The sequence below is a fragment of the Callorhinus ursinus genome, unplaced genomic scaffold, assembly GCF_003265705.2.
Source record: "Callorhinus ursinus isolate GAN/ISIS: 27379988/994484 unplaced genomic scaffold, GSC_fseal_2.0 scaffold13, whole genome shotgun sequence".
In the NCBI taxonomy this organism is placed as follows: domain Eukaryota; kingdom Metazoa; phylum Chordata; class Mammalia; order Carnivora; family Otariidae; genus Callorhinus; species Callorhinus ursinus.
Window position 1 is genome coordinate 26,351,696 of NW_027397075.1, and position 27,328 is coordinate 26,379,023.

The following is a 27,328-nucleotide window of genomic DNA, read 5'->3' on the forward strand; positions in this document are numbered from 1 at the left end:
TGTGAAACATTTTTGTTAATGACTTGGATGAAAAATAGAAAGAATCCAGATGACCCACAGCCAGGATAGCTAATATGCTACATGACATATTCAAGTTCAAGTTGATTTATATAGGGTGGGGTGCTGGGCCAAAACCAACCTAGTGAAATGCAACAGGGACGAATGTAAAGTCCTCTGCTTAGCTTTAGGAAAATGTCATGCAGCACTATAGGAGAGACCTGGCTTAGAAATACACATTCGTTTGGTCAGACTTCCACGTGTATTTATTGGGCCTACTGTAAGAAGATGCTGTTGGGATTCTCGGAGTCAAATATAAGGACAGTACTCAGTAAGCTGAAGGTTTAGTAGTGGTGGTGGGAACCTAGACGATGCAGCTCTGAAGACATGCAAGGCACAGATTGTTATGTAAGCAACAAGACCACAGCGCTGGAGGACCTTCTCAGAGGAACAGCATCCTCAACTGGTGCAACTGGGTGAGGCTTCGTAGGAGGGCTGACTTCAGAGTGGGCACTGAACACTAGGAAGATTTTTTAAACAGGAGGCAGGGGTGCAGGGGCAAAGAAGGAACGGTGGGGAGAAGCTAATGTGACGAGGAGAAGGGGATGAAGGACGTGTGTGGGCAATGATGGGTACCTGCAGTGACCAATATGGAGGGTCTCTTAAGGGAGTGGGTGTGAAAGCAAACATGCATGTATGTGTACGTGCACACGGGGGCGTGCGTACAAATGTGCACACATGTGTACAACTACACGGAGGGGGCGTTCCTGCATACGGGGATGGGGAGGGGTAGGGTGGACACTAGCACAAAGACAGGATGAAACCAGACTGTGCTCTGACTAGAAAGACAATGTTGGTGCTGTGGGCATTCTTCAGGGGGAAATGAAGGCCCTCGAGGAGAGGGGCTCTCAGGGTCAGGGGGCGCCGGGAGGCCATACAACTGGTCCCAGCGTGCAGGGGGGGGGCAGATGGAGAGGCTCTAGAGGCCGAAGTACCAGTCGAGGGGCTAAAGCATCAGTGAGAGATGGCCTGAGACTGGAGAGGCGAAGAAGCTGTGGAATAAACTGAGGGAGGGATCCCCAGGGGTTGGTGTTTGGTTGAAGGCTGCCGTGGAGGCAGTGGTGAGAGAGAAAGGTATGCACGGTGCACAGGGAGTGCACTTTCAGTCCGGGCGCAGGGACGAGAATGTTGCTGGTTTGGGCGGGGAGACGCCACGTTTCGGTGGAGGCGTTGTCCGGACATTTAGCCCCAGAGCTTGGAGGGGCTTTGGGCGGAGACTCAGTCAGCGGCCACCTGCACAGAAGTGCTCTCTGAAGCAGGGGAGGTGAGAGCAACTGCACGGAATCAGGCCAAGGACAAGGCCATGGACACCCCTTGCCTGTGAGGGACACCAGGAGACTTAAGAACAGTGAAGGAGCACTTCAGTTTATATGCAGAGGGTGGGGAGTTTGAACCCACCATTAACTTCACACAAACTAACACTCAAGAAAAGAAAGGCTCCATCTCAGGCTTTCCCTCTGTACTCCCACCCATGTAGGACCTAGAGTTTCCACCCCGCACAAGCAGCCTCCCTAGGTCTCTCCTTGGTGGGACCCCACCTTCCTTCCCCTGGCTGTCTCTCACGCTCAAGGAAGGCAGGCCCTGGGGACTGGGATTGTGGTAGTCCAGATGGAGAGAGTGGAGGGAGAGGGGACAGAATTCTTTATCCACTGGGCAAAGGTCTTTGAAGTGCTTTTAGTGGCAATCAGGCCACAGGTCCCACCCCAGATCATTTATAGACCTCCAGCCACACATAGGGAAGGTCTGAATTAGGGATATTCTTGCTAGTATTTGTAAAACAATGTTAAAACCACGATTAACAAAAAAATCCTCTTAGAAAACCCTAGGACTTTGTGTTCAGGGTATTCGCTTTAGCTTTAAAATGTTATTTTATTATTAAACTAATATTACACATCTTAAGGTAAAATTGTAAACATTCATCCTCCTAAGGTAACTATTTTCTTCTTATTTCCTCGCACCTTTCTGATCCTCAATTTGAATCCCTTTATCATTTAAAAAAAAAAAAACTGGGAAAGACAAGTCCCCTTAATGCAACTACTTCCAACTTTGTGTGTCTTTATTACTTTCTGCCACATACATAGTTCTTACAAAATTGTAATCAGTGTATATGCAAGTCCGTATCTTCTGTCTTAATATTATATTATTTCCAAGGCAATACGCTTATTTGACATGGTCCTATTTTCATTTTAAATATTTGAATGGTATTCTGTTATACAAATATACCATAATTTATTTAATTCTTTTTCTATTTTGGGACATGGCATTTGCTTTCACTGTCTCCTTATTGTAAATAACAGAGCTATAAACAGTACATGTATCTTTTTTGTTGTTCTTTTGAATTATTTCTTTGGAAGCAATTCCCAGGAGTGGAATTATTAGGTCAAAAAAATATGAATGTTTTTATGGTTCTCAGTAAGTGTTGCCAAATTGGCCCCCTCCTTCCTTCCTTCCTTAAAGGCTCACTGTACCCGGTGGGCTCAAATTGTTGGCTCAGTGAGATGTGCCAGGAAGGGAACGTGAGCTGAGAGCGACCCATGGGGCCCGGGTCAGTGCAGAGCCCTGTCCTCCCAGGTACTCCTGTGGGTCCCTCTCCACCAGCAGGGAGGGGCAGTAGAAGGCAGGAAGGGGTTGTTGGCACCGTGGGAAATGAAGCAACAACCCGGTACTTCCTGCTGGAGCAGCGGTAGATGGGGGGATATTACGTACCAGTGAGAGGGAGAGTGAGCAAGAACCACCAGAGCAGAGTGAGCAAGAACCTTACCCCCCGGTCAAGGATAGGGGCAGAACACCCTGAGTGTTGAGAATGGCCTCTAGGGAGCTGTGGGCTTGCTCCTAGGAAATCCTTCAGGGTCATGGGCAAGAGTGGTCTGGATTAGGGAGGAGAGACACTCGCTTGCTTCATGAATATTTAATGAGTGCCCACTATGTCAGGTTCTGTGCCAGAAATTCTGCACACAAAGGGAGTAAAACTTGAGCCCTGCCCTCAAGGAGCTTGCAGTCCAGTAAGGAAGTCAGGATTGCAACAGCGTGATCACCTCTCCTTCCAGGTCCGTGCTCAGGACACAGATCTGGGTGTGACCTGCAGGGAGGAAAGGTTTCCCAAAGGAGGTAACACCCGAGCTCAGGGCAGCAGGCTGAGGAGATGGAGAGCCTCTGAAGAGAAGGATGTTCCAGCTGGGGACGCAGGAGAGAGGGGAGTGCGTGAAGTGGCAGACCATGCAAGACCCCAGGAGCCTCTTTCAGACTTTGGTCGAGGGGGCATGAGGATTTCTCTGCCGGGGCACTTAGCTCACAATCACAACTCCAAGGGGGAGCCTGAGGGTCCTTGAAGCTGCATTTGTAGCTCATGCTTTTTAATGTAAATTGGATGTTTCTTTGGCATGACTGATGAGATTATGGGAAACTTAAAGCTCTCCAAAGCCATCTCTTTGGGTCACCACTGATTTGATTCTCAGAGCACTGGGGGGCAGGGAGTCATGTGATCAGATTTACATTTTAGAAAGTTTGCTGTGGCTAGGGTTCGAAGAATGGATTGGAGAGAGCATGGCATGGGGTCCTTCAGGGGGCTGGGCAAGCCATCTGGTAGAAATCAGGCAAGTGTGCAGATAGAGGGAGGTGGAGGGGGCCCCTCCTCCCAGGGCCAACAACTTTCTCCCTACAGGCCTCACTGAGGACTAAGGGAGGGAGAAGCCTGGTTCCAGGGACATGTGCTCTAATGGGGATGCCCAGGTGTGACCATAGCATTTAGAGGGAGGAAAGCCCTGGGGCTGGGTTTCTAGTGTCCATAATGGAAGGCAGCTCACCTGTGCCTCCCGGGCCTGTGAAGGTGTCCTGTGTGTGCTGGAAGAGAGCCAAGCGAGTGTTACAATCTAGCTGGAAGAAGCCAGGCACGGTGGTGCCAGAGTTCAGGGCTCTGGACTAAATTCCATCACTGAATTGCTGTGGGATCTTGGATCAATGGCACAAGATTCGGGGTCCTCACCAGGATGATAATTCCGTCCCTGCCTGGCTTATTGGGAGGATTAAATGAGACAATGCGTTCGTGGTCAAGGCCTTGGAGAAGGTACAAAGGACGCCACAGATCCAGAGTGTTGTCACCTCTGCACTTTGGAAAACACAGGGAGATATCTGGAAATAACTTGGTCCCTCAAAGAAAGGCAGGCGCCCTGGAGCCTGAGAGAGGGAGAGAGGGAGAGGGAGGGGGCTGCAGGGGGAGAGTGGGGAAGCCACAGGGTGTGCAACTCTGCTTGGGTCTCTGCTTCCTCCTCTTCTTGTGGTTTGCCTTTGAAGTTCCAAGAAGCTGTTAGATGAAAGACCAGGTCCGGCCCAGCCCAGGTCACTCGGCTCGGAGGCAGAAGCCATGTTTGAAGCCACAGCGGGGGGCGGGGGGGGGGGGGCGCGGACCAGCAGGGGGCTGGCAGGACTTCTTGACTCTTTGAGTGTTTGGACATCTCTGACCTGATGCCCCCAGAGCCGCACCAGGAGCCGCTGGGTCGTGGGCCTGCCATCCGTACCCGGGGGACCACTGCCCCATCACTCCAGCCGGGAGCTCCGTTCTAGCCGCAGTCAAGCGCGAAGTTCAGGAGCTCTAGGGACCCCTCTTCTACCCAGTGAAGTGTTTTGAGTTTTAGAAACGAAAGTCCCAATTAAGAACAGAGCAGGGAGCTGGGAAGGTCACAGTGCCAGCCCAGCCAACGTCTCTGCTCGTGTGAAGTTGGGCAGTTTTGACAGCGTAGGGGAGAGGGATGCGGGGCACTTTGGTCCTGACCCCATGCGTGAGCAAAAGCACACGTAGTCTGCTGGCGTGAGAGGGACGTTGGGGCACAGCCCAGAGTCAGCTTGCACGGGCCAGGTGCACGGCCTGCTTTAGCTGGTGGGTTTGCTACAGACAGCGGGCTTACTCGGCAGAAGCGCCTCCTCATGGCTCTGGAGGCCAGAAGCCCAAGGCTCACCGCGCTGCGTTCTTCTGAGGCCCCTCCTCTTGGCTTTAGGATGGGTGTCTTCTCCTGCATCTTCACGGGGTCTTCCCTCTCCAAGGGTGTGTCCTAATCTCCTTTTCTTGTAAGGACACCAGTCACGCTGGATGAGGAACTACCCTGAGGACCTCATCCTAACTTAATTCTCTCTTTGAAGACCTATCTCCAAAGAGTCTCATTCTGAGGTGCTGAGGGTTAGGACGTCAACGTCCTATGGGGGACACCATTCGGCCCATAAAAACATCCCCCCACCCGGAGCCTCACCTCCAGCCACAGGTGAGAATGGACAGGTTGCAGGGGAGGTCATTGGCTCTGGACACCAGAGTGGTGGCCCAGGGCCCACCTTCCACTCCATGCCCGGCTCCTCGTGTGACTTCTGTCATGCCTGTCCCTGGGCCATGTCCTGGAAAGAGGGCAGCAGGGCAGCAGGGCACGCTGAACCCTGAGTTGGCAGTGCCACTGCCTGGCTCTCGCCACGTGCCCCACGCTCCCCTCATCCAGGCACAGCTTCTGCCGCCTCCTTCTGGCCCCTTCTCCTGCCCGCGCAGAGTGCAGGGCTGTGCACTGCACCCACGGCATTTTCCAGCCCCTCTGGAAAATTCTCGCTGCTTCCTGGCTGGGAGACCTTTGCTCGTGCTAGTCCCTTGGTCTGGAACTTCACTGCTCCTCCCCAGCATCCCGGGGGGAGCTTTGTTACTATGGGGCTCTTCCTCCCCAGTCACTATCCCTTTCGGGAGGCCGTGTCTACCCGGCGGGACGAAGGGTGAGGCCTGGCAGGACGGCGGCCAGCATGGACCAACCCACTGCCCGTCTGCCCTGGGGGGCCGGCAGAGCCTCTAGGCCTCTCCCAGCTGGTTCTGAAGGGGCTGCTCTCCTCCCCACCTCCACTCTTATCTGGCGGTGGGTCCCAGATGCTTCCTCTCACACAGACAGTCACCAGTGCCTTTGCCCACAGGAGGGCAGCGCCCCGTTTCCAGGCCCCGCGGTAGGGGGGGCAGGGGGTGGGCCCTAGATTCCTCCACCCCAGCTCCTGCTCTGCTCACTCTCCCCTCCTCCTGACCCGTGATTCCCTTCTTATCATCTGGACTGGCGACGACTTGAGTTTAAAAGGAACTGGGCCCCTTTAACGTTGAAACCTCCCTGCGGCCAGATAGGGGAGTGTGTTTTCAGCCAGGAGGCCTAGGTAAGGATATGAGCAGCTGTCAGCCTGGAGCCAGGCCCACCCCTCCGTGGAGAGACCCTGACCATTGGCTGCCCTCGCTGGGGACACACGTGCTCTAACGATGAAGACTGTGAACGACTTCAGAGCTGATGAACATTACATTTTCTTGCCCATCCTTCCGAGTTCACTTCTCGTCTTTGTCCATTTTTTTAAAGATTTCATTTATTTATTTATTTATTTATTTATTTATTTATTTATTTATTTATTTATTTAGTGCGAGCCAGGGAGGGGCAGAGAGAGAGAGAGAGATAATCTCAAACAGACTTCCCCCTGAGCACAGAGCCCGACACGGGGCTCGATCCCACAACCCTAAGACCATGATCCGAGCCGGGAAATCAAGAGTCGGACGCTTAACCGACTGAGCCACCCAGGCACCCCTTGTCTTTTGTCAATTTAGATTTATGTGTTTCTGTGAGTCTCATCACTGCACACAAAACACCGAATTTCTCCAGCCCTTGTTTTCTTTTTGTTCCATACACAACTCTGCGTTAGGAACGTTGAGGACTTGTCATTTTGAATGGGAACGTAGTGGTATATTGCCTTCATGCTCTCTATAGTTTCTCCGACAGTTCTCTCAAATTTAATATTCAGATGGTTTCTAATTTTTCACCTTTATGTGAATAGCAGTGCTATAGATAATTTCGTAGAAACTGCATTTTTCTTATTTCCTTAACGTCTATTCTAAAAATAGAGCGAAGCGTTTTCAAGCTCTTGTTACCCAGTGCCAGACTGTTGTCCCAGGAGAGGGCAGAATTAATCAAGATGTAATGCTAACAACAATTTTTAAAGAAAGAATTTTCCCTGTAATCCTGGCAACTCTGGCTTCTTATCGTTGTGACATATTTTGCCAATCTTTTCTCCCTTGGTTTTGGAGGTTTATCTGCCCCATTGCCTTGTGGGTGCTTATTTTGCAAAGATTTCACATGTATACACATGTTGTGTGATTTCCCTTAATGAGGATCTACCCCAGCAGCCTTGCCATCACTATGTCATCTTCAGATTGAGCCCTCAGATGAATCGTCTTCAGATTCAGGGGCCCTCAGCGATGGTTCTCAACGCTGGACACATGTTAGAGTCACGTGGGAGAGTCTCTAAAACACAGACCTTAGCCCCGTCGGAAGTACAGGAGAGGATCTTTGGTTTCCTCTAACAAGTAGAGGTCCTGGAGTCCCAGAGACTTGATCCAGAAACCAGAACCTCAATCTTTATCCAGTGGCAGATGTCTTCAAACCAATAAATATTTGTTGCACCCCTACTATGAATTGGCCCATTCTGCTAGGAACGGGGGAAAGCCTGAGTAAAGTCTATGGTACATGCCTTCAAGAGGAGTCACGCCAGTGAGAGGGACAGACAGTTCATTGTAGCCGGGGAGGTACTATGGGAGAGGGCCTCGAAGGCTTCTTGGAGGAAGCAAGAAGCTGGGGCTTGGACAAAGAAGAGCTATCCACGTGGAGGGAATAAGGGTGAAGGCTTCTGTGGTAGAGGAACAGCATGTGCAAAGACACAGAGGCATGAAAATGGGTGGTGTGCTGGGGGCATTGCAGGAACACATGGTGGGAAGGGCAGGGCATGGAGTCGGCCTGCCAGGGCCGGGGTCCCAGCTCCACGACAGCAAGTCACGTAGCCTCTCTAAGCTCCCAGTCTGCCATCCACCACATGATGATCATAATGCCTGTCTGGCTGGCTGGGGATTGACCAAAGGAGATCATCTTTATTGAGCACTAGGCATTATTCTTGGCACATAGTAAATGCTCTAGATGTATTGGCCTTTGTTAGTGAGAAGGTGTAATTTTTCAGGAAGGAGGGATGGACAGGGGCCTTAGATTCTATACTGAGAGGATTTATCATAGAGTAGGGACTACAGAGTAGGTAACAGAGTAGGTAACAGAGTAGGTAAGCCAAGCAAAGACATGATCAGACAGATTTTATTTTTTTAATCATTTTAATTTTTTTTTAAGATTTTATTTTTTTGACAGAGAAAGACACAGCGAGAGAGGGAACACAAGCAGGGGGAGTGGGAGAGGGAGAACAGGCTTCCGGCGGAGCAGGGAGCCCAATGCGGGGCTCGATCCCAGGACCCTGGGACCATGACCCGAGCCGAAGGCAGACGTTTAACAACTGAGCCACCCAGGCGCCCCCGATCAGACAGATTTTAGACAGACTGTTTGGGCAACAGAGGGGAGAACGGACAGGAGGGAGAAGAACAGAGGCAAAGAAATCAAGTGGCCATAATCTCTCTCCCAATCAAAGGAGAGGTGAGGGGGCCCTCAGGTGCAGTGACCACTGTGGGAATGAAGAGGCCAGACCAGAAATACAGATTAACTAGAAAACAGCAACTAGGCTTGGTGACCTCTTGGATGTGGGAAGGCCGGGGACAGAGAGCAGAATCTGATGGTTCCTAATTCCACCACCGGCAAGTCTGCTCCCATGCTCGGCCTAATCAAGCAGACGCAGCAAAACCATCCTCTCTGAATGGCCCCGTTGTCCCTGATCTTCCTGGTTCCCAGAGACCAATTCCCAGGGGTTAGGAAGACTGGAGAGGAAGAGCTCAGGGGCCCCTTGTTTCCAAAACTAGCTGGAGGCTACACCTCTCCCCAAGGAAGTGAGCTCAGCTTCCTCAGGCCCCCACTCCTGCAAAAGAAATCTCAAGCTTGGTGACTTGGAAGCTGCTCAGGACCTTCTCTGACAACCATCTCAGGCATCCGGATGTCTTGGGCTGTTGAAGCATATGGGCCAGGCACATCTCTGCCTGGGGAGGGTAGTCCATAGGAGGGAGGTGCTTTGCAGAGAGGAAATGGCTCAAACCAGATATTGCCTTGTTTGTTTTCACTGTGAAGAAAAGAGACCATTTTACTTTCCTCTTTTATTTATTTTTTAGGGATGAGGCAGATATTTTTAATTCCTCTAGTTTCCTGCTGTCTACAGGTGTTTCCTTTGGTCTTGCTGTCAGAAAGAACAGAGCGCATGACATACTCAGCTCTGTTCCTGAGACTTTCAAAAAGTCTCCCTGCTGTGACCTGCGGGCGCCACTTCAAATCCCCTCTGGGCAAGGTGAGGGGAATGCACGCCCCCCCCCCCCCCCTACCTGCGTGTGTTTTCCACCATTCACCTGTGGTGCAGGCAGGGCTCACTCCTGAGAGCCCCTGGTGAGAGGTGCCCATGGGGGGACTGGAGAGGAGGAAGTCTCTGGTCTCCAGCAGCCCCCCCAGTTTTTGCGTCCCTAGCTGATGTGACATTCATGACCGGGCTGCCCAGTAGCTCCAGTAGAATCATTCTCTACTTCTCATTTGTAGGACGGTTCTCCCACCTCCTACAATAGCCTTGTAGAACAGCTATTGGAAAAGCAGAACGTTTATTTTTACCCCAAAAAGTTAGGCACAAACTAAAATTTTGAGGAAAACATCCTGTTTTTCACGCACCAGAGAAACCTTTTGGTGACGGGAAATCCTTTTATAAAGTGAAGAGACCATCAGTAAAGCAACATAATCTCTCTCAATTTATCTATTTTACAATATACATGAATTTATGGAGCCTCCTATCTGTCTTTTACAAATATTTATTGAATACTTTTATTACACAGCTTCTCTTTTATTTTTTTTTAAAGATTTTATTTATTTATTTGAGAGAGAGAGAGAATGAGAGATAGAAAGCACGAGAGGGAAGAGGGTCAGAGGGAGAAGCAGACTCCCTGCCGAGCAGGAAGCCCGATGCGGGACTCGATCCCGGGACTCCAGGATCATGACCTGAGCCGAAGGCAGTCGCTTAACCAACTGAGCCACCCAGGCGCCCCACAGCTTCTCTTTTAAAACCTTCCCCGCCATTCTGTGAGTTGGGTATTACTGGTCCATTATCCTGAATAGGAGACCAACGCTCAGGATGGGTAAGGGGTCTGGTCGCTGCTGAGGGGCAGGAACAGAAGTCTAACAAGTCCCTCCCTCATCCTGTCTGCAGTTCACCCTGATCCCCCTTAGAATTCGATGAGGAAGTCATAATGCCTGTGATATTATTTAATATTAAGAGCAATGAATCAGTGACATCCCTAAAAGAATTACAAATAAATTCACATAATAAACCCAAAAATACCTCCTGGGATTATCCAGGAAAACAGGTCAAATAGGATGAAACATTGTTCCCCTAAATCAGAAGTTGCAAACTCCTGGATCACATGCTGCAGGTGGACATGTTCTCTCCCCAGCGAAACAGGGGTTTCTCCCACCCCACCCCACCCCCACTCTGTGCGTTACCTGCTGGCCTCTGAGGGCGCTGGAGTTTGCATGCGAGGTGTTGCGGGACAGGGGCATGAAAACAGTGCACGGAGGTGCACTTGGGATCAGAACAGGTCTTGTACACTGGGAGCGGGTCCCGCTGACTCTGAAGGAGGTGGCCGCCCCCAGGTGGCTAGCTGCGTTCTCAGAATGGCAGCTCCGGATCAAAACTCACATCATCGATATCTAGAGTACAAATAGACTTCAGAGAACGGAGGATGGCTGTGTCATGTTCAGAATCAGACTGGCCAAGTTTTGAACCCAGCAGCTCCACTACAGGGCATGGGACTGTGGGAAGGCTACTCCACCTCTGCGGTTCCTTGTCAAACAGGATCATAGTAGTTATGTCTTCTTCACGCGGCTGTTGAAGGGATTAAGCGAGCTGCATTCATCCTTGATGTGCCTTGCAGAGAGTAAGCACTCAGTCAATGTTGATTCTTGTCCCCCATTTCCAAATTGATAAGTACACGACTTCGCCGGCGACATAGTCTATTTATCACCAAGGATGGAAATGTCTCTATGCTGAGTTGTCCAAGATCTGTAGAAAATCGGGGTGTGGGACCTAAAGGCAATTACCTGTTTCTCCTTTCTCTTGTCTTATGATTTGTTTTTTTCTGAGTATATTCTGAGATGGAAGAGGACGTTTTGGCTTCGGATTGATCATTTCCTTGAGCAGAGAGCAGTGTGTAATGACAAAGCAACAGCATTTAAAAAAAGTGTATTTGGGGCTCCTGCAAATGGGATAAATTGGCCTAGATTTTACTAAACCTAAAAACAGCTTCAAGGAGCATATATTTAAACTTAGTGACACAGTATCTTTTTTTTTCTTTTTATTTTAATTCCAGTATAATTAACATACAGTGTTATATAATTTTCAGGTGTACAGTATAGTGATTCAACACTTCCATACATCACCCAGTGCTCATCACAAGTGCGCTCCTTAATCCCCATCGCCTCTTTAACACATCCCTCCACCCACCCACACCGCCCCCCCACCAACCATCAGTTTGTTCTCTATAGTTAAGAGTCTGTTTCTTGGTTTGTTTCTCTCTCTTTTATTCCCCTTTGCCTGTTTGTTTTGTTTCTTATATTCCATATGCGAGTAAAATCATATGGTATTTGTCTTTCTCTGACTGATTTATTTCACTTAGCATTATATTCTCTAGCTCCATCTGTGTCATTGCGAATGGCAAGATTTCATTCTTTTTATGGTTGAATAATATTCCATTGTATATATACCACATCTTCTTTATTCATTTGTCTATCAGTGAACACTTGGGCTGCTTCCATAATTTGGCTATTGTAAATAATGCTGCTATAAACACCAGGGTGCACGTATCCCTTTGATTTAGGATTTTTGTATCCTTTGGGTAAATACCTAGTAGTGCGATTGCTGGATCGTACCTTAGTTTTAATTTTAATTTTTCGAGGAAACTCCATACTGTTTTCCACAGTGGCTGCACCAGTTTGCCTCCCCACCAACAGTGCAAGAGGGTTCCCCTTTCTCCACATCCTCGCCAAAACCTGTTGTTTCTTGTGTTTTTGATTTTAGCCATTCTGACAGGTGTGTGGTCATAACTCATTGTAATTTTGATTTGCGTTTCCCTGATGATGAGTGACGTTGAGCATCTTTTCATGAGTCTGTTGGCCATCTGTATGTCTTCTTTGGAAAAACGTCTGTTCGTGTCTTCTGCTCATTTTTAATTCGATTATTTGGGTTTTGGGTGTTGAATTGTATCAGTTTTTTATATATTTTGGATACTAACCCTTTGTTGGACATGTCATTTGCAAATATCTTCTCCCATTCCACAGATTGCCTTTTAGTTTTGTTGATTGTTTCCTTCACTGTGCAGAAGCTCTTTATTTTTATGTAGTTCCAGTAGTTTATTTTTGCTTTTATTTCCCTTGCCTGAGGAGACATATCTAGAAAGGAGATGTTCTGGCCAGTGTCAGAGACCTTACTGCCTGTGCTCTCTTCTAGGATTTTTCTGGTTTCAGGTCTCACGTTTCAGTTTTTAATCCATTTTGAGTTTATTTTTGTGTAAGTGTAAGATAGTGGTCCAGTTTCGTTCTTCTGCATGTAGCTGTCCAGTGTTCCCAGCACCAGATGTTGAAGAGATTGTCCTTTTCCCATTGCATATTCTTTCCTCCTTTGTCCAAGACTAATTGACCACATAGCTGTGGGTTTATTCCTGGGTTTTATAGTCTGTTCCATTGATCTGTGTCTGTTTTTGTGCCAGTACCATACCATGATGCTTACTGCAGCTTCATAATATAACCTGAAGTCTGGAATTGTGATAACGACACAATATCTTTATGGAATTACTGACTTCATCTCCTCCTCCTCCCAGCTCCCTGCTGGGCATATGTGTCCTGTCCGCTGACACTCAGGCCCTGGTTTTGATATCTGGAGAAGACTGACAACTCACTCCAGAGTTGTTTTCACATATTTATTCCCCGCTCAAACCATACCTTCCCAAAAGATTTGGAAAGTAGAGTTTAAAACTCTCGTTTCAGTATTTTAAACATTTTTCTTTATGTTTATCTTATTATATGTCTTGGCAACTTCCCTTCTTTCCTTTGAAACCAGTCATGGGTGGGGTGCCTGGGTGGCTCAGTTGGTCAAGTATGTCCAGCTCTTGATTTTGGCTCAGGTCATGATCTCAGGGTCATGGCATTGAGCCCCACGTCGGGTTCCATGCTCAGTGCAGAGTCTGCTTGAGGTTCTTTCTTTCTCCCCCTGCCCCTCTCCCCATTCACATTCTCTCCCTCTCAAATAAATGAATAAAATCATTTTAAAAAGGAAAGAAAAGAAAACAATCATGGGCAACTCTATAAATCAGTTATAGTTTACTCATTCAAATACACATACGCAATTTGACGTAACTGAAACCATAGCAAGCCTGCTGGGTTTTTACAGGCCATGTTTTTTGTTTGATTTGCCCCCTCCAAATCAGCTTGCCTCCCCACACCCCAGCCTCCAGAAATCTCATATAACACTTTCTGTAGGACACTTCGTATTCTGTAACTATGCAAATGATTGCATATACATTATACAAACACACTCATGTAGATATACACATACACCCAATATGGGGGTGGCTTGTTGAGTTGTTGCTTCATAAAACTGGGGCCATATCATAAGACAGACTTCCGTGCATCTTACTGTTCTCACTTTGCAATTTTTCATGGAAGTTTGGAGGGCTCTAATTCATTCTTTTTAATGGTTTCATAATAACCCGCTCTGTGAATGGACCATAAACCATTTCCCTCTTTATGGGTATTTGCTTTGTTCCCAGTAACAGGGAATCAGCCTCCACGTCCTTATATACTGGGCCTTTTATGTTTATGGAATAGATTCTCAGGAACACGGGGCTGAGTTGCAAGGTTTGTGTAATCTAACTTAATAAATGTTGCCAGATAACATTCCCAAAAGGCTGTAACAACTCACGGTCCCTCCAGCAATGTATGGTGGTTCGGTGCTTCCTTTTCCCAATTCCCAAATAGCAATAGCTGCTTCTCTCTCTTCCCTCCTGCCTCCCCCACCCCCTGCCTGTCTGATAAGCATGAAGAGAAGTCTCAGTGTTAATTTAATTCATAGTTCTCTGACAACTTATAAATTTGAGCATCCTTTATGTTTCTTGGACTTTTGGGGTTTGCTTTTTTCTGTGAACGGCTTATTTATAGATACATTGTTCTTGTCATTTTGTGAGAGCACTTTATGTAACAGACCCCATCTCCTCTTCATCCATGTGACGAACACTTTTTCCAATCTATTGTTTTCTCTTTGCTTCATTTACAGTACTTTTGCCATAAGATTTTTACTTTTTTTTATATTTAGAGGGCCTTTTTTAATAGCTCCTAGGATTTCTCTCTTGGTTAAAAAAGGGAAATATTTCATGTTAACACTCTTTTATCCTGTACTCTGCTGTTATACCGTATGCTTCAGCTAGCTAATCTCAGTGCCTTCAAAATGTCATGAACACCAGAGCCAGGCGTGGGAATTTAGCAAAGCATGCTGTTATTCCAGGCTCCCCTCAGGCCACGTGTCTATCCTCTGGCTAGATCCTATCGCTGATACCAGTCTGGAATTTTTCTACCTCCAGCTCTTAGCCTCTGTCTTCTCTTCCTGCCCCTGACAGCCCCCTCCCCCATTTGCTCCTTAAATGGGATTTTTTTCCTTCCCTTGTCCCAGCTCTCTTCTATATTTTGTCCTTCTTTCTGCCAGGATAGATATGGAATGTCCCTGAACTCTCCATGCCCTTGCTCCAGGGCCTCCGAGGTCACGGTGGGTGGGTAGGGGAGCCCTTCCTGCCGCCTGAGCCGCGTCGCCCACCCTTCCCTGAACATCCAAACTTGTCTCCAAAAGGATGTCTTCACCACCGTGGGGGCTGCCCGAGCGCCTCTTTACGGTGGGGGTTTGCATTGTAAGAACTCAGGACAAACGTTTTTCTTTCAACTCCCTGCTGGATTTAACCCTTCAGGATAAATTCTCACTGCTTTGGCTTCATGTTTACTAACAGCCTGCATTTCTCAAACACTTATTCCGTGCCAGACTCTGTGCTAAGCACAGTGCCCGTGCTCTCACTTGATTCTTAGACAAGACTGTGATGTAAATGTTGCTACCCTCACTTTCCACATGAGACCCCTGACATTTAACGAGGTTCAGTCGCCTGCCCACGGTCACATAAGGAGCAGGGTGAGTATATGCATCAAACATGAGGTTCCAGAGTACTGTCTATAGCAACCTTCGGATCCTGTCTTACCCCCGCATCCTGACCCTATTGTCACTTCTGCTTTCTGGGGCCTCAGATGCAGCAACACTTACAGCCTGTCTTACTCCATGGGTCCTTCGTCATGCCCCGCAGGGATACAACTTCTGTACCATCGTCTTCTTTTTTTTTTTTTAATTTTATTTATTTATTTATTAGAGAGAGAGAGAGAGAGACAGCGAGAGCGAGAACACAAGCAGGGGGAGTGGGAGAGGGAGAAGCGGGCTTCCTGCCGAGCGGGGAGTCCGACGCGGGGCTCGATCCCAGGACCCTGGGACCATGACCCAAGCCGAAGGCAGACGCTTAACGACTGAGCCACCCGGGCCCCCCTGTACCATTGTCTTCTTAACTCACTCCTTATTTACTCCACTCTTGTTTCAAATTTTCCCAGCTGGACTCAACAGAGCAGGGACCATGACTGAGTTTGTCTGTCACCACACCCCCCAACTCTGTTGGTTGATTGCTTTTTTTTTTTTATTTCCATTATAGTTAATATACAGTGTTATATTCGTTTCAGGTGTACAATACAGTGATCTAACGATTCTATACAGAACTCGGTGTTCATCACTATAAGTGGACTCTTAATCCCCATCACCTATTTCACCCATCCCCCACCCTCCCCTCCAGTGACCACCAGTTTGTTCTCTGTAGTTAAGAGTCTGTTTTTTGTTCATCTCTTTTTTTTCTTTGTTCATTTGTTTTGTTTCTTAAATTCCACATACGAGTGAAATCATATGGTATTTTTCTTCCTGTCTGACTTACTTCAATTAGCATCACAGCCTCTAGATCCATCCAAGTTGTTGCAAATGGCAAGATCTCATTCTTTTTCATAGCTGAATAATATTCTGTTGTGTATATATACCACTTCTTCTTTATCCATTCATTTATCAATGGACACTTGCATCGCTTCCATATCTTGACTATTGTAAGTAATGCTGCTATAAACAGAGGAATGCATGTATCTTTTCAAATTAGTATATGAATTTCACCCACTCTCTCTTTTCTTTTATATTCAAATTTCACCCACTCTCTCTTTTCTTTTTCTTTGGGTAAATACGCAGTAGTGAAATTACTGGATCATAGGGTAGTTCTATTTTTAATTTCTTGAGGAAACTCCATACTGTTTTCCACAGTGTCTGCACCAGTTCGCACTGCCACCAACAGTGCAGGAGGCTTCCTTTTTCTCTACATCCTCGCCAGCATTTGTTGTTTCTTGTGTTTTTTATTTTAGCCGTTCTGACAGGTGGGAGGTGATATCTCACTATAGTTTTAATTTGCATTTCCTCAATGAGTGATGTCGAGCATCTTTTCATGTGTCTGTTGGCCATCTAATTGCTTATTTTTCAGGAACTTCTCTAACCTTCACTAAGATGAGGTTTAGCCACGACTTCTGTGGGGATATTGAATCTTCTTAAATCCCACTTGGCTTTAAAACACCTGCAATGATGAACCTACAGAGAAGTCCTTGCTTAACTTAAATGTCTTGACTCCCAAGCAAGCTCTAACAAGGGCCAGTTCTTGGCAATATCAAGTAAAATCAGTGGAAATTAGGAACAGTAACTATTGGCTTCTAAGACACTTCCCACACTCATTTTATTTAATCTTCATAATGACGCTATGTAGCAAGTCTCCTCATTTTACAGAGGAAGAAATGAAATCTAGAGGAGATAAGTCCCTGCCAAGAGGAGCAGATCTTGGGACTAGACTCTCCTTGGGACTCTCCTTGGGATTCCTCACACTGCATCTCACCAGCTGGTGCTTGGATGTCTGACCTCATTACCAGCGCCATGCTGACCCTGAGATGGAATTGAGCACCACTTCCTCTCTGCTTTCTGTGGGCGTCAAGGGGGTCCTGTGGCATTCCCAGATCCTCTGTGTGTGAAGGGGCCTGGAAGTCACTGAGAGTGGAGCCACATCCCCTGGAAAAGCCGTAGCAACGGCCATCCTGTGCTCCCTGCAGTCAGTGAGCAGGCCAGTGGGGGTGTGCTGGAGTGATGGGGTTAAGTATTGCCTGGGATGGCCACAGCCCCATTGTCAAAAGAAAAACCAAATCATCCTGTGAGTCATCTGCCCAGATACCTAGGTGAGGAGCGGATTGGCCGGTGTCTAAAGAGAGCCTTCTCGTGTACAGGCTGTGGGGACGGAAGAGAGGCGGAGAAGAGTATGACAGGAGGTGGGTGCGTTTGTGTCTTGGGCCTGTACTTGCTTCCTGGGCTGGGATCCGTGTATTTGTGGGCTCACCACTGGAAGGACCCTTCTCGGGTTTCCTGTGAGGAGCTTCTGCTCAGACCCTGGGAGCCCCCTGTAGAAATGGAGATCCCTCCTCCTTCCCACGCAGGGGGTCTGCATCACCCCCCAGGGCTTCCCTGTGGGCCCATGAATTCTTAGAGCCCTGGTTCCTGCCTCAACCCTTCCTGCTTCAGACCTGGGGTGCTCTCAAGCTGGCCGAGACGCCGAGCCTGTCCCCTTGGTGTAGGCAGACAACAGTAGGATAACATGCTGAGGGGCGTGAAGGAAAGAAAACCAAAACCGTCGTCACTTCTTTGTATGACCTCCCCAATACATAGACTTCCCAAGAAAACCAGAGTGAGGGTTATTCTTTGCCCAACTGGCCGGCAGCACAGGGAAGAACCTGAGTTCTCTGGGCGTATTGACTTTCGCCCTTTACAGTTGTGCGTCTCTCAGCCTTGTACCCCGGGATCCAGTGTGTGGGTTGTTCTTTGTTCCTGGGTTTTCACCCACTCTCTCTTTAAGGGCTAAACCCTTCCTCAGCTGTTTGAGCCATGCCATCTTGCTGCTCTTCGACTCTTCTTGCCGAAAGAATCACCGGCCCCTGGCTTGCTAACTTGGAAGGAAGGGATTATATCGCATTACCGGTTTGATTCCCGGATCGAGAGTGGGAAAGGGTTCCACTCTTGGACTCATCTTTGGGAAGAGGAGGAGAAGAGCTGTATGCAAAGCTGTTCCGGGTTACCACAGCATTTCCTTGGGATTCCTGGGCTTCCTGGCAGTGTGCTCCCATTCTGCCCGAACTGAGCGGGGCTGCCTGCCTCCATTGCCATCTACCCAAGACAGATAACCTAAGTGTTCCCATTTCTCTTCGTGGTGGCGTTAACGTGAAAAACTAAAGAGCGAGCTAGCTCAGGGGGCCTTGGTAAGCCCCTCATCTCACAGATGAGGAAAGAGAAGGGCAGGGAGGGGCGGGGAGTTCACACAGCTCCCCTGACCTCTGGGTCAGTGGCCTCCCCGCCCCCAGGCTGCTCAGCTCTTGAAATAACTCATCTGGATCTCCCCTTCTGCGGGACAGAGCATGTCTTCCCAGGAACTTAACCTCTTATTCCCACTCCCTGCACCATCTGGACCCACGCATGTTCCCTGGAGAGCTGCCCAAGCCATTCACCTACCGTAGCCCCAGAGGGCATCTGCTCCCACTTGAGACACTGTCCTGCTCAGACTCGGACCTGCTGGGGCAGGCACAGCCCTCGCACTCTGGCTCTGGGGCTTTCCTTTTATGGCCCCTTCATGGTGCAGGGTCCTGGGTAAAAGGCAAGACCCTTCCCCACCTACAGAAGCCTGGTCCTGTCCGCATCATCGCACTTCACATCCTCGAGACATCCACGTGACCCCAGCGCATGAATGGCCCTGCCATGAGTTAGGCTGTTTGTGGCTGAAGTCCAGAATCACACTTGAGTTAGCCAGTCTGCTGTTTTGCGTGATTCAGAAAATTCCTGTTTGTAAATTCCTCTGGTGCTAAGATGCGGTGCCAACCCACCTGGTCTGCCAACTTGTTCTGCAGGGTGAGAGGAAAAATGATCTGGCAGCGGCAGATCTCTACCCAGCCCTTGCAATGCTTCAAAAGCAACTGGCAGCCGCCTGGCATCCCTGTAAGGAGTGCAAGTGGGGCCACGTCCCAACTAACACCGACCGTGTGGCAATCAGTACCTTAGGGGACAACAGCGTGACGGAAAGCTTATGTGCCGGGCACTATGTGCATTATCTGCTCTGGGCTTTATAACCCAAATAATATAATATAAGATGAGATAAGCCTTATTTTATAAGTGGGGAAACTGAGGCTCAGTGAAGTTAAGTGTCTTACCTAAGATCACACTTCCGGTAGGGGGAAGGGTTTGGATTTGAACCCAAACTATCTGACCAAACACTAATTCTCAGCATCCCCATGACCCCGTAGGGGCTGTTATTTTCTGCATTTTACAGATGAGACTCTAAGCAGGGGAGTTGATTGCCTGAGATTCCACCACCCGTGGTGGTAAAAAAAAACCTGGGCTTCTCAGGCCTCAAATTCTGTGCTTTCTTCACCATTCTTGCTTGCTTTATCACATTCATAAGGTAAAATTTGTACACAATAAAATTCACCTATTTTAAGTGTACAATTTGGTGTGTTGACAACCGTATACAGTCATGTAACCACCACCACAAGATACAGACCACAATCGAGAGATAGAACATTTCCATCACCTCAAAAGTTCTCTTGTACCCTTTGGAGTCAATCCCCTGTCCCTACCCCTGGTCCCAGGCAATCAGTGATCTGCTCTTGGTCATTATAGTTTTGCCTTTTAAAAATATCATGTAAATGGAATCATACTGGTAGTGTTTTGTGTCTGATTTATCTCACTTGGCATACCACTTTCGAGATTCATCCATGTTGTTGTGCGTATCACTGGTTCATTCCTTTTGGTTGAGTAGTATTCTATGATACAAGACACAATATGTCTGTTTACCCACTCACCAGTTGATGGACATTTGGGTTGTTTCTAGATCTGGGCCATTAAGAATAAAACTGCTCTAAATATTTGCATACGAGTTTTTATGTGGACATATGTTTTCATATCTCTTGGGCAACTACCTAAGAGTGGGATTGTTGGGTTGTTCAGTTAGTATACGTTTAACTTGGTGAGGAGAAACGGCCAAAATATTTTTCTAGGTGGCTATCCCATTTAGCATTCTCACCAATGGTATGAGCGTTCCAGTTGTTCTATAGCCTCTCCAACATTTGGTATTGTCTCTGGTTGCATCTTAGCCATCTTGTGGGTGTGGAGTCTTGTCTCTTTGCAGTTCCAGTTTGCGTTTACTTAATCACTCATGTGCTTATTAGCCACTCAAATATCTTTTCTGGTGAAGTGTCTGTTCAAATCCTTTGCCCATTTTTTTACTGGGTTGTTTGTCTTATTATTACTAAATTTGATGAGTACTTTTTAATCCCAAAATGTGAATTGCCAAATGCTTTTCTGCTGGAGGCAGAATGGTATTGTGGTTAGGAACACAGGCTTTAGTCGAGCATCTGCGCGTGGATGCTAAGCCTGCCATGAGTAGCCCTGTGATACTGGACCAGTTACTTGAGTTCTCTGTGTTCCCATCAGCAAATTGGTGGTGATTATGAAACCCATGTCCCAGGGATGTCATGAGAATCGAAAGAGATGATCTTAGGGCACCTGGGTGGCTCAGCCGTTAAGCGTCTGCCTTCGGTTCAGGTCATGATCCCAGGGTCCTGGCATCGAGCCCCGCGTCGGGCTCCCTGCTCCTTGGGAGCCTGCTTCTCCCTCTCCCACTCCCCCTGCTTGTGTTCCCTCTCTTGCTGTGTCTCTCTGTCAAATAAATAAAATCTTAAGAAAAGAAAAAGATGATCTTAACACAACACCTGGCATGATAAACATTCAGCAGATGAGCTGTTTTATTACTGTGGAGAAAATACGTAGGAGAAGGTTGCTATTACTAATTAAAAACCAGTTTCTAAAGAGAGACGTGTGAGCGATGGTAGTAGGTGTGGCTAGAAAACTCGGAGCGTCGACAGCGCTGGGTACAATGGGGACCCGAGCAGCAACCGCCCCCCCCCCCAACAGTCACTGCACGCAAGTGTGGATGCAGGTGGGACTACTGTCCTGGAGTGTTCTCAGGTGGCACCTGGAGGGGACCCTCGCACTGTGAATCAGCCCCAGGCCCAAAGGGAGCATCTAGAGCGACGCGCAGAGGAAAAAGAGAGGTCTGGCCATCCACAAGCCTCTGAAGGCTGAAGGCCACACTCCCTTACCCTTCCCAGTCTCCCCTTCTCATGCCAAGGAAGCGAGCAGTTTTGCTCTATAAAACCCAACAGCTCTTTCAAGCGAAGCCACTGCACTCAGCTAGGCAGTTTTCTTTTCTCTTCTTTGAAGGATGTGGCAAGAGGAGATAGGAGTGATCAGTAAATAATAGCTTCAAGACCCATTTGGCCCCATCCCAGCTGAGTAGGCTTCTAGGGCAGGTAGAGCCTGGCCCACGCATGACGTGTCTTTGATGCACGGAGATTGGGGACTTCTGCCTAGAGCGGCCCGGGCAGCAAAGGCGGGGAGGACAGCTGCGGAGCCCGGACCAGGGCTGTGGATTTCAGACCCACTCAGGCAGATGTCCTTCTACTTCGACAAGGGACCCGTGCCTCCCTTTGCCTCAGTTTGCTCCTTGATGAAATGTGTCTGAAAATATCAACAGCCAACTCAAAGATTCCAACACTCAAGACACAGAAATAGACACGCTGTAAGTGTGTTTTAAGTATGTCATGTTTTAGGACAAATTGGGTTGTTAAAACTGGAGACGACAGATACCCAGGGATGGGAACCTGAAATTATGATGGATTGCCTAGCATCGAGTGGAGACCGGAGGCTCAGATTGCTAAGTATTAGACCCAGCAAGGAAGATCTTATTCTCTACCCTCTAGTTACTATTCCAGTGACCTCGGATGAGTCAGTGAGCCTTAATGAAAATATTCAAGTGTGGTAAGCCCACAGCCAACCCTGGCTGACACTTTGTTTCCATTTTCACTTCAAGGTCCTGATCTATATTTATCGAGCTTTTATAGTGTCAGCCCAGGCCTGCTGGCTAACCCTGCAGCACCCTTCATTTCTTCATTCATTCATTTACTGGCATTTATTGAGCACTTAGTGTGGGCCAGGCAATAGGCTGGGGCAGGGGAGGGGAACATGAATAATACATGGTCCCCGTGCTCAGAGATTACAGCAGAAGGAGACAAGCTTGCAGAACTGTGGGCATTGGATCAGCTCTCTGAGCTCCAGCCTCCTTCCATTTCCTCAAACACCTGTTCTTCTGGTTTCTTGGCCTTTGTATCAACTCCCCTTGGAATGCTCTTGGCTACTCCCTCCCTTCCACACACACCTTGCTTGCGTCCCTTCTACTTCTCTCCCCCAGTCCTTTCCCTCCGCATCATTTTCTGCCCCGATGAACAATAAACTGGGGGTAAAACTAAGGATGGTTGTCGAATGCATGGCTCCCTCGCTAGCTTCCGTGAGGAAAGGGCCAGTGTCCTCTGGTTCATTGTCATATCCCGGCGCGGGGCCCGGAGCACAGGAAGGATGGATGGATGGATGGATGGATGGATGGATGGATGAACGAATGAGCCCTAGATGTGGCAAAACAACAGGAGGGAGCAGAGGGCCCAGCACTGCGCCCTGCCCGTGGTGACCCAACCCACAGAGCGTCGGAGGGGCTCCCTGTGGAGAGTCCAGCTTCAGCCTGTGGGGGAGGACGGGAGGCCAGGGGAGCTGCTGTAACAGGAGAGACTGCGGCTGACGGGGAGGCAGGCCCGGGTCCTCGGGTGACTCGTTCTAATCTTAGAAGGTATGTCTCGGCTTTCTGCTGCGGCCCGAAGGACACATGTCCCAGACCCCAGGACACACGCTGACAGTCACTGTCACTCGAGAAGCAGAAATGCCTCCCCGGGGGGGTGGGGGGGTTACTCACAGTGGCTCAGGTGGCTGCTGCTAGCCCGGGTGGCTCCCTGGCCCCCCCCAGACTTCGAGGGGCCCTCAGTGAAATCGGCTTTACCGTGGGACTAAGCAACCTGAGAGGGGTATAGGGGAGGGCATTTCTGGCCTCACTTCGAGGAGCCAAGGATGGCAGTTTGATTTGTCAGCCTCCGTGGGCGAAACCCCCTAAATCACCCCTGCCGGCTCGGCAGTCACTTCTTTCACGCCCTCCCCCTTTGCCCTACAGAGAAGGGACAAAAGCAAAGAGAAGGCCCACCAGACGCTGCCTGACGCACAAGGCTGGGGTTGACCTGCTCCTCTGCCCCGCTGTGGGAGGAGGGACGGGGACAGGTGACAGTGTGTGGGAAGCCCAGCCTGGAGGCCACCTCCTCACCCCAGCACCCTCTCCCCCTCTTTGCAGCCCCCTTTGCCCACTGTCACCTTGTAGCAGGAGCCAGGTTTCAAACGCTTTGGCCCCCTGTCACCAGACTTTCTGTTAACCTGGCCACTGCCCCCAGAAGTTGTCGGCCCTCGACGTTTCTCGGGGCTCAGCTCCTTTCCCGTTCCTCCACATTCGCTCTTCCCAAATGCACCTCATGGCTCCCCTGGCAGATCCAGAAGCAGCAAGGAGGCTTGGCCCAGTGAAAGCATCATTCAGGGCCAGGGTCCACCTCTGTGGGCAGCGGTGGGTTGTCCATGTGCTCATTGTCCCCCTTTTATCACAATGGCAACAGCCTCCAGACTGGGCTCCCTATCCCCAGCCCATCCATTTCTCAGCCAGAGGGAGCATCAGAATAAATCCAGTGGTTTTGCTTAAAACGCTCTGATGACTTTGCACGGCCCTTAGAACAGGGCCCCGGCTTAGGGGGCCCTTCCCATTCTGGCTGCTTGTCTCATCCCTCGTGCCTCAAGCCCTGCACCAGGCTTAGGGAACTCTTGTGCTTCCTGAGCCGCCCCTGGCCTCACAGCCTTCACACATCCTGCTCCCCCCCGGGGGGAGCGGGACCAGCTGTGCTCATCCCTCAAGCTTGGCCGGGTGGGTGCTTCTTCCTGGAAGCCTTCCCAGATGCCTCTGGCCAGGTTGCTGCCCAGGCTGTCTTTTCACCCTGGCCTTCTCCAATCACAGCATCCTCAACTCAATGTCACCTCTCCCCACTTCTCCTCCTCTTTCCCTCCCCCCACCCCAGGGAGGTGTCCTGTGACCACAAGCACCAAAGCTGCACCCAGCGCCCCCTCTCTCGGGCGAACCGCTCAGGGAATTAGCACAACTCCCATACTCTGCATTCACTCACTCATTTGTTCACTGCCGGTCCCTCCACCAATTGTGGGTCCCAGCGAGAGCAGGCACCTTGTCTCCACCACTACGGGCCCACAGCTCAATGCGCACACGGTGGGGCTGCTCAGCAAGCCTTAGCCAGCTTGCCATAGTCTTTCCCCAACGTAGCAAACTGTAGCTTAAACAGTGGAAGTCTATCACCTTGCAGGTCCGGCAGTCACAAGTTTGAAGTGGGTCTCGTTGCACTAAAATCAAGTTGTTGGCAGGGCTGTGTTGCTTCTGAAGGCTCTAGGGGGGAAAGCTGCTTCCTCGCGATTTCCCAGCTCTAGGCTGCCTGCCTGTCTCAGCTGTTGCCCCCCGTCCACCTTCAGGGCCAGCAGGGATGGACTGGGTCCTCCTCACAGCCTCACTCGCTCAGACGCTCGGCCCCCTTCCGCCCCACTCTGCCACATCTAGGAAGCCACCTGACTGCACTGGGACCACCCAGCTCATTCAGGACCATCTCCCTATTTTAAGGGCAGCTGATTAGCAACCTAATTTCATCGGCTACCTTCATTCCCCTTTGCCATGGAACCAACCATATTCACGGGTTTCAGGGATTAGGATGCGGACTTGTTTGGGGGCCATTTTTCTGCCTACCATGCAGATCTATCACACTTTAAATATGTTTTAACTGTCCCTGTTTCCCAGTAGCGCATAAACTCTGGGGTGCAGGCAGCACCCATCGTGGCCATTTCTGTCTCCTCCCACCCAGTGTGCATTCACCGTCATGTCTGTAGAGCCTCACCACTATCCCATGAGGAAGGTGAGGCGGGCATTATTCCCACTGTACAGATGAGGAGGTCGAGGCTTCAAGAGCCCATGTGAGTTGACCAGAGTCACACAAGGAAAGGGGCAGATCCAAGACTATGCTCAGGACCTCCCCAGTGGCCTTACCAACCAGCCTCCGAGCGCTCCCTGCATGAGGTGGTAGCAAGCAATAATCATAATCAGGAGCAGGAGAAGAAAAGGAGGAGAGGAGGAAGAAGATGATGATGGAAACACACTTTCCTTCTCAACAGCACCGCCTTCAAAGAGCAGCGGCAGATCCCTCTTGTGGCCCAAGGACTGCAGAATGGGTGGAAATACATGCTATTGTCCCATCTGCTTCCAGAGGGATCCCCCTATACAGCAAAGCCTGTAGCTGTCCCATCACAATGTTATCAGCTCACCATCGCCTGGGGACCAAAGCCCACACTCCGGAGCACCTCCGGAGCACCGTGGCTTTCTTGCGCACATCCCAGGAGGTAAGGGTCAAGCACAGAGGACGCTCACAGCAGGTGTGGGCTCTGAGGGCCCCTGTCATCTCATGTCTTCCTCATTACAACACGGCAAGACAGGGATTATCAACCCGATACCACAGGTAACGAAACTGAGACTCAGAGACATAGGTTTGCCCAAGGTCACCCATATAGCTGAGACGTAAGTGCTAGTGCCTGAATTAAAACCTGGATCTGCCTCCCCCTGGACAAGCCACGTCTTTCTCTTTCTCTACCTCTCTTTCATCCCCTTTCCACTTAGACCATATTGAACCAATTAAAGTTTCCCAAAGACATATTCGTCTTCCACGCTTTGACCCTTTGCACCTGCCAGTCCGCCCCTGTGCCTGGTCTGACCTCCTCCCTCTCCCCCCACCCCCTCCTTCCCTCCTGCCAAGCTCTTATTTACCCTTCAAGGTTGCTTAAGCATCACTTCCTCCATGAAGCTTTCCCTGATTCACTCACACAACCCAAGTGCCCCTTCTCCTAAGCTTCCACGGCAATGACATGCATTTCCCAATTACAGCCACGGCCTTTCTGCATTATGGTGATTTTATTATTCTGTCTTTCAGCTCCTTGAGCTCCAGGACCATGAACTTTCAACTTTATATCCCCACACTTAGCCAGTGTTGGGCACATGAAAGATGCTCAGGAGATATTCACTGAGTGAGTAAAGAAGTAAACGACCATGAATTGAGTGCCTCCTAAGTATAAGGCCCTTCCCTGGGTGCTTGACCATCAAACTCGTTCTGACCTCCTCACAAACTTATAGGGTACCTGACTGCATAATCAGCCCCTCCAGCAGCAAGTTGGAAGAGACTCCTTAGATGAGTCTGCAGCTGTAAGGCATGCTGGGACCCTGGGAAAGCCGGAGCCTGTGGGTGGAGGATGCTAAACACGACGGAAGGGAAGTCAGGAAAATAGAAACAGAGCTGGTTTCTCTCCATTGGCCTCTCCCACTCTCAAGCCAACAAGCTCTATTGAGAGAGAATTTACATACCATACAATTTTTTTTACGCACTTGAAGGGTAAAATCTGATGGTTTTTTGTATATTCACAGAGTTGTGCAACCATCACTATGGTCAATTTTATAACATTTTTGTCACCTCACCAAAAAAGATACCCCATACACCTTAGCACTGCCCCACCTCCTGTCCCACCCCCTCCAGGCCTACACAACCACTACTCTCTGTAGTAATCTATGACAGAGTAATCTATTACTGCTAGGAATCTACTCTCTGTCTCCACAGATTTGCTTATTCTGGACATTTTGTATAAATGGAATCATGCAATATGTGATCTTCTGTGACTGGCTTCTTTCACTGAGCAAACATCATGTCTTCAAGGTTCATCCACACTATAGCGTGATCAATACTTCATTCCTTCTCGGGTGCCTGGGTGGCTCAGTTGGTTAGGCGACTGCCTTCGGCTCGGGTCATGATCCTGGAGTCCCGGGATCGAGTCCCACATCGGGCTCCCTGCTCAGCAGGGAGTCTGCTTCTCCCTCTGACTCTCTTCCCTCTCGTGCTCTCTATCTCTCATTCTCTCTCTCTCTCTCAAGTAAATAAATAAAAAATCTTTAAAAAAAAAATACTTCATTCCTTCTCATGGCCAAGTAATAGTCCAGTACATGGGTATGCCACAGTTGCCTATGCATTCATCAGTGAGTGGCCATGGACTTGATATTTTGATCAACTCTTTTGATTTGACA

At 49.2% G+C, this 27,328-nt stretch overlaps 1 protein-coding gene across 7 annotated transcripts in view; it reads left to right on the forward strand.

The window, feature by feature from the left end:
• The window catches only part of RCSD1 (RCSD domain containing 1), a 65,881-nt gene that overhangs the window by 11,880 nt on the left and 26,673 nt on the right, over positions 1-27,328 (forward strand). The window contains exon 1 of one of the 7 annotated variants that reach the window (XM_025877849.2): positions 25,455-25,605. The exons of 3 other annotated variants lie outside the window; for them this stretch is intronic. In XM_025877849.2, coding sequence (XP_025733634.1) covers positions 25,516-25,605 — 90 coding nt within the window. In that variant the 5' untranslated portion in view covers positions 25,455-25,515. Of the gene's footprint in view, positions 1-25,454; positions 25,606-27,328 lie in introns of those variants that run through there. 3 more of the 7 variants (XM_025877848.2, XM_025877847.2, XM_025877852.2) reach the window with 3 other exon arrangements.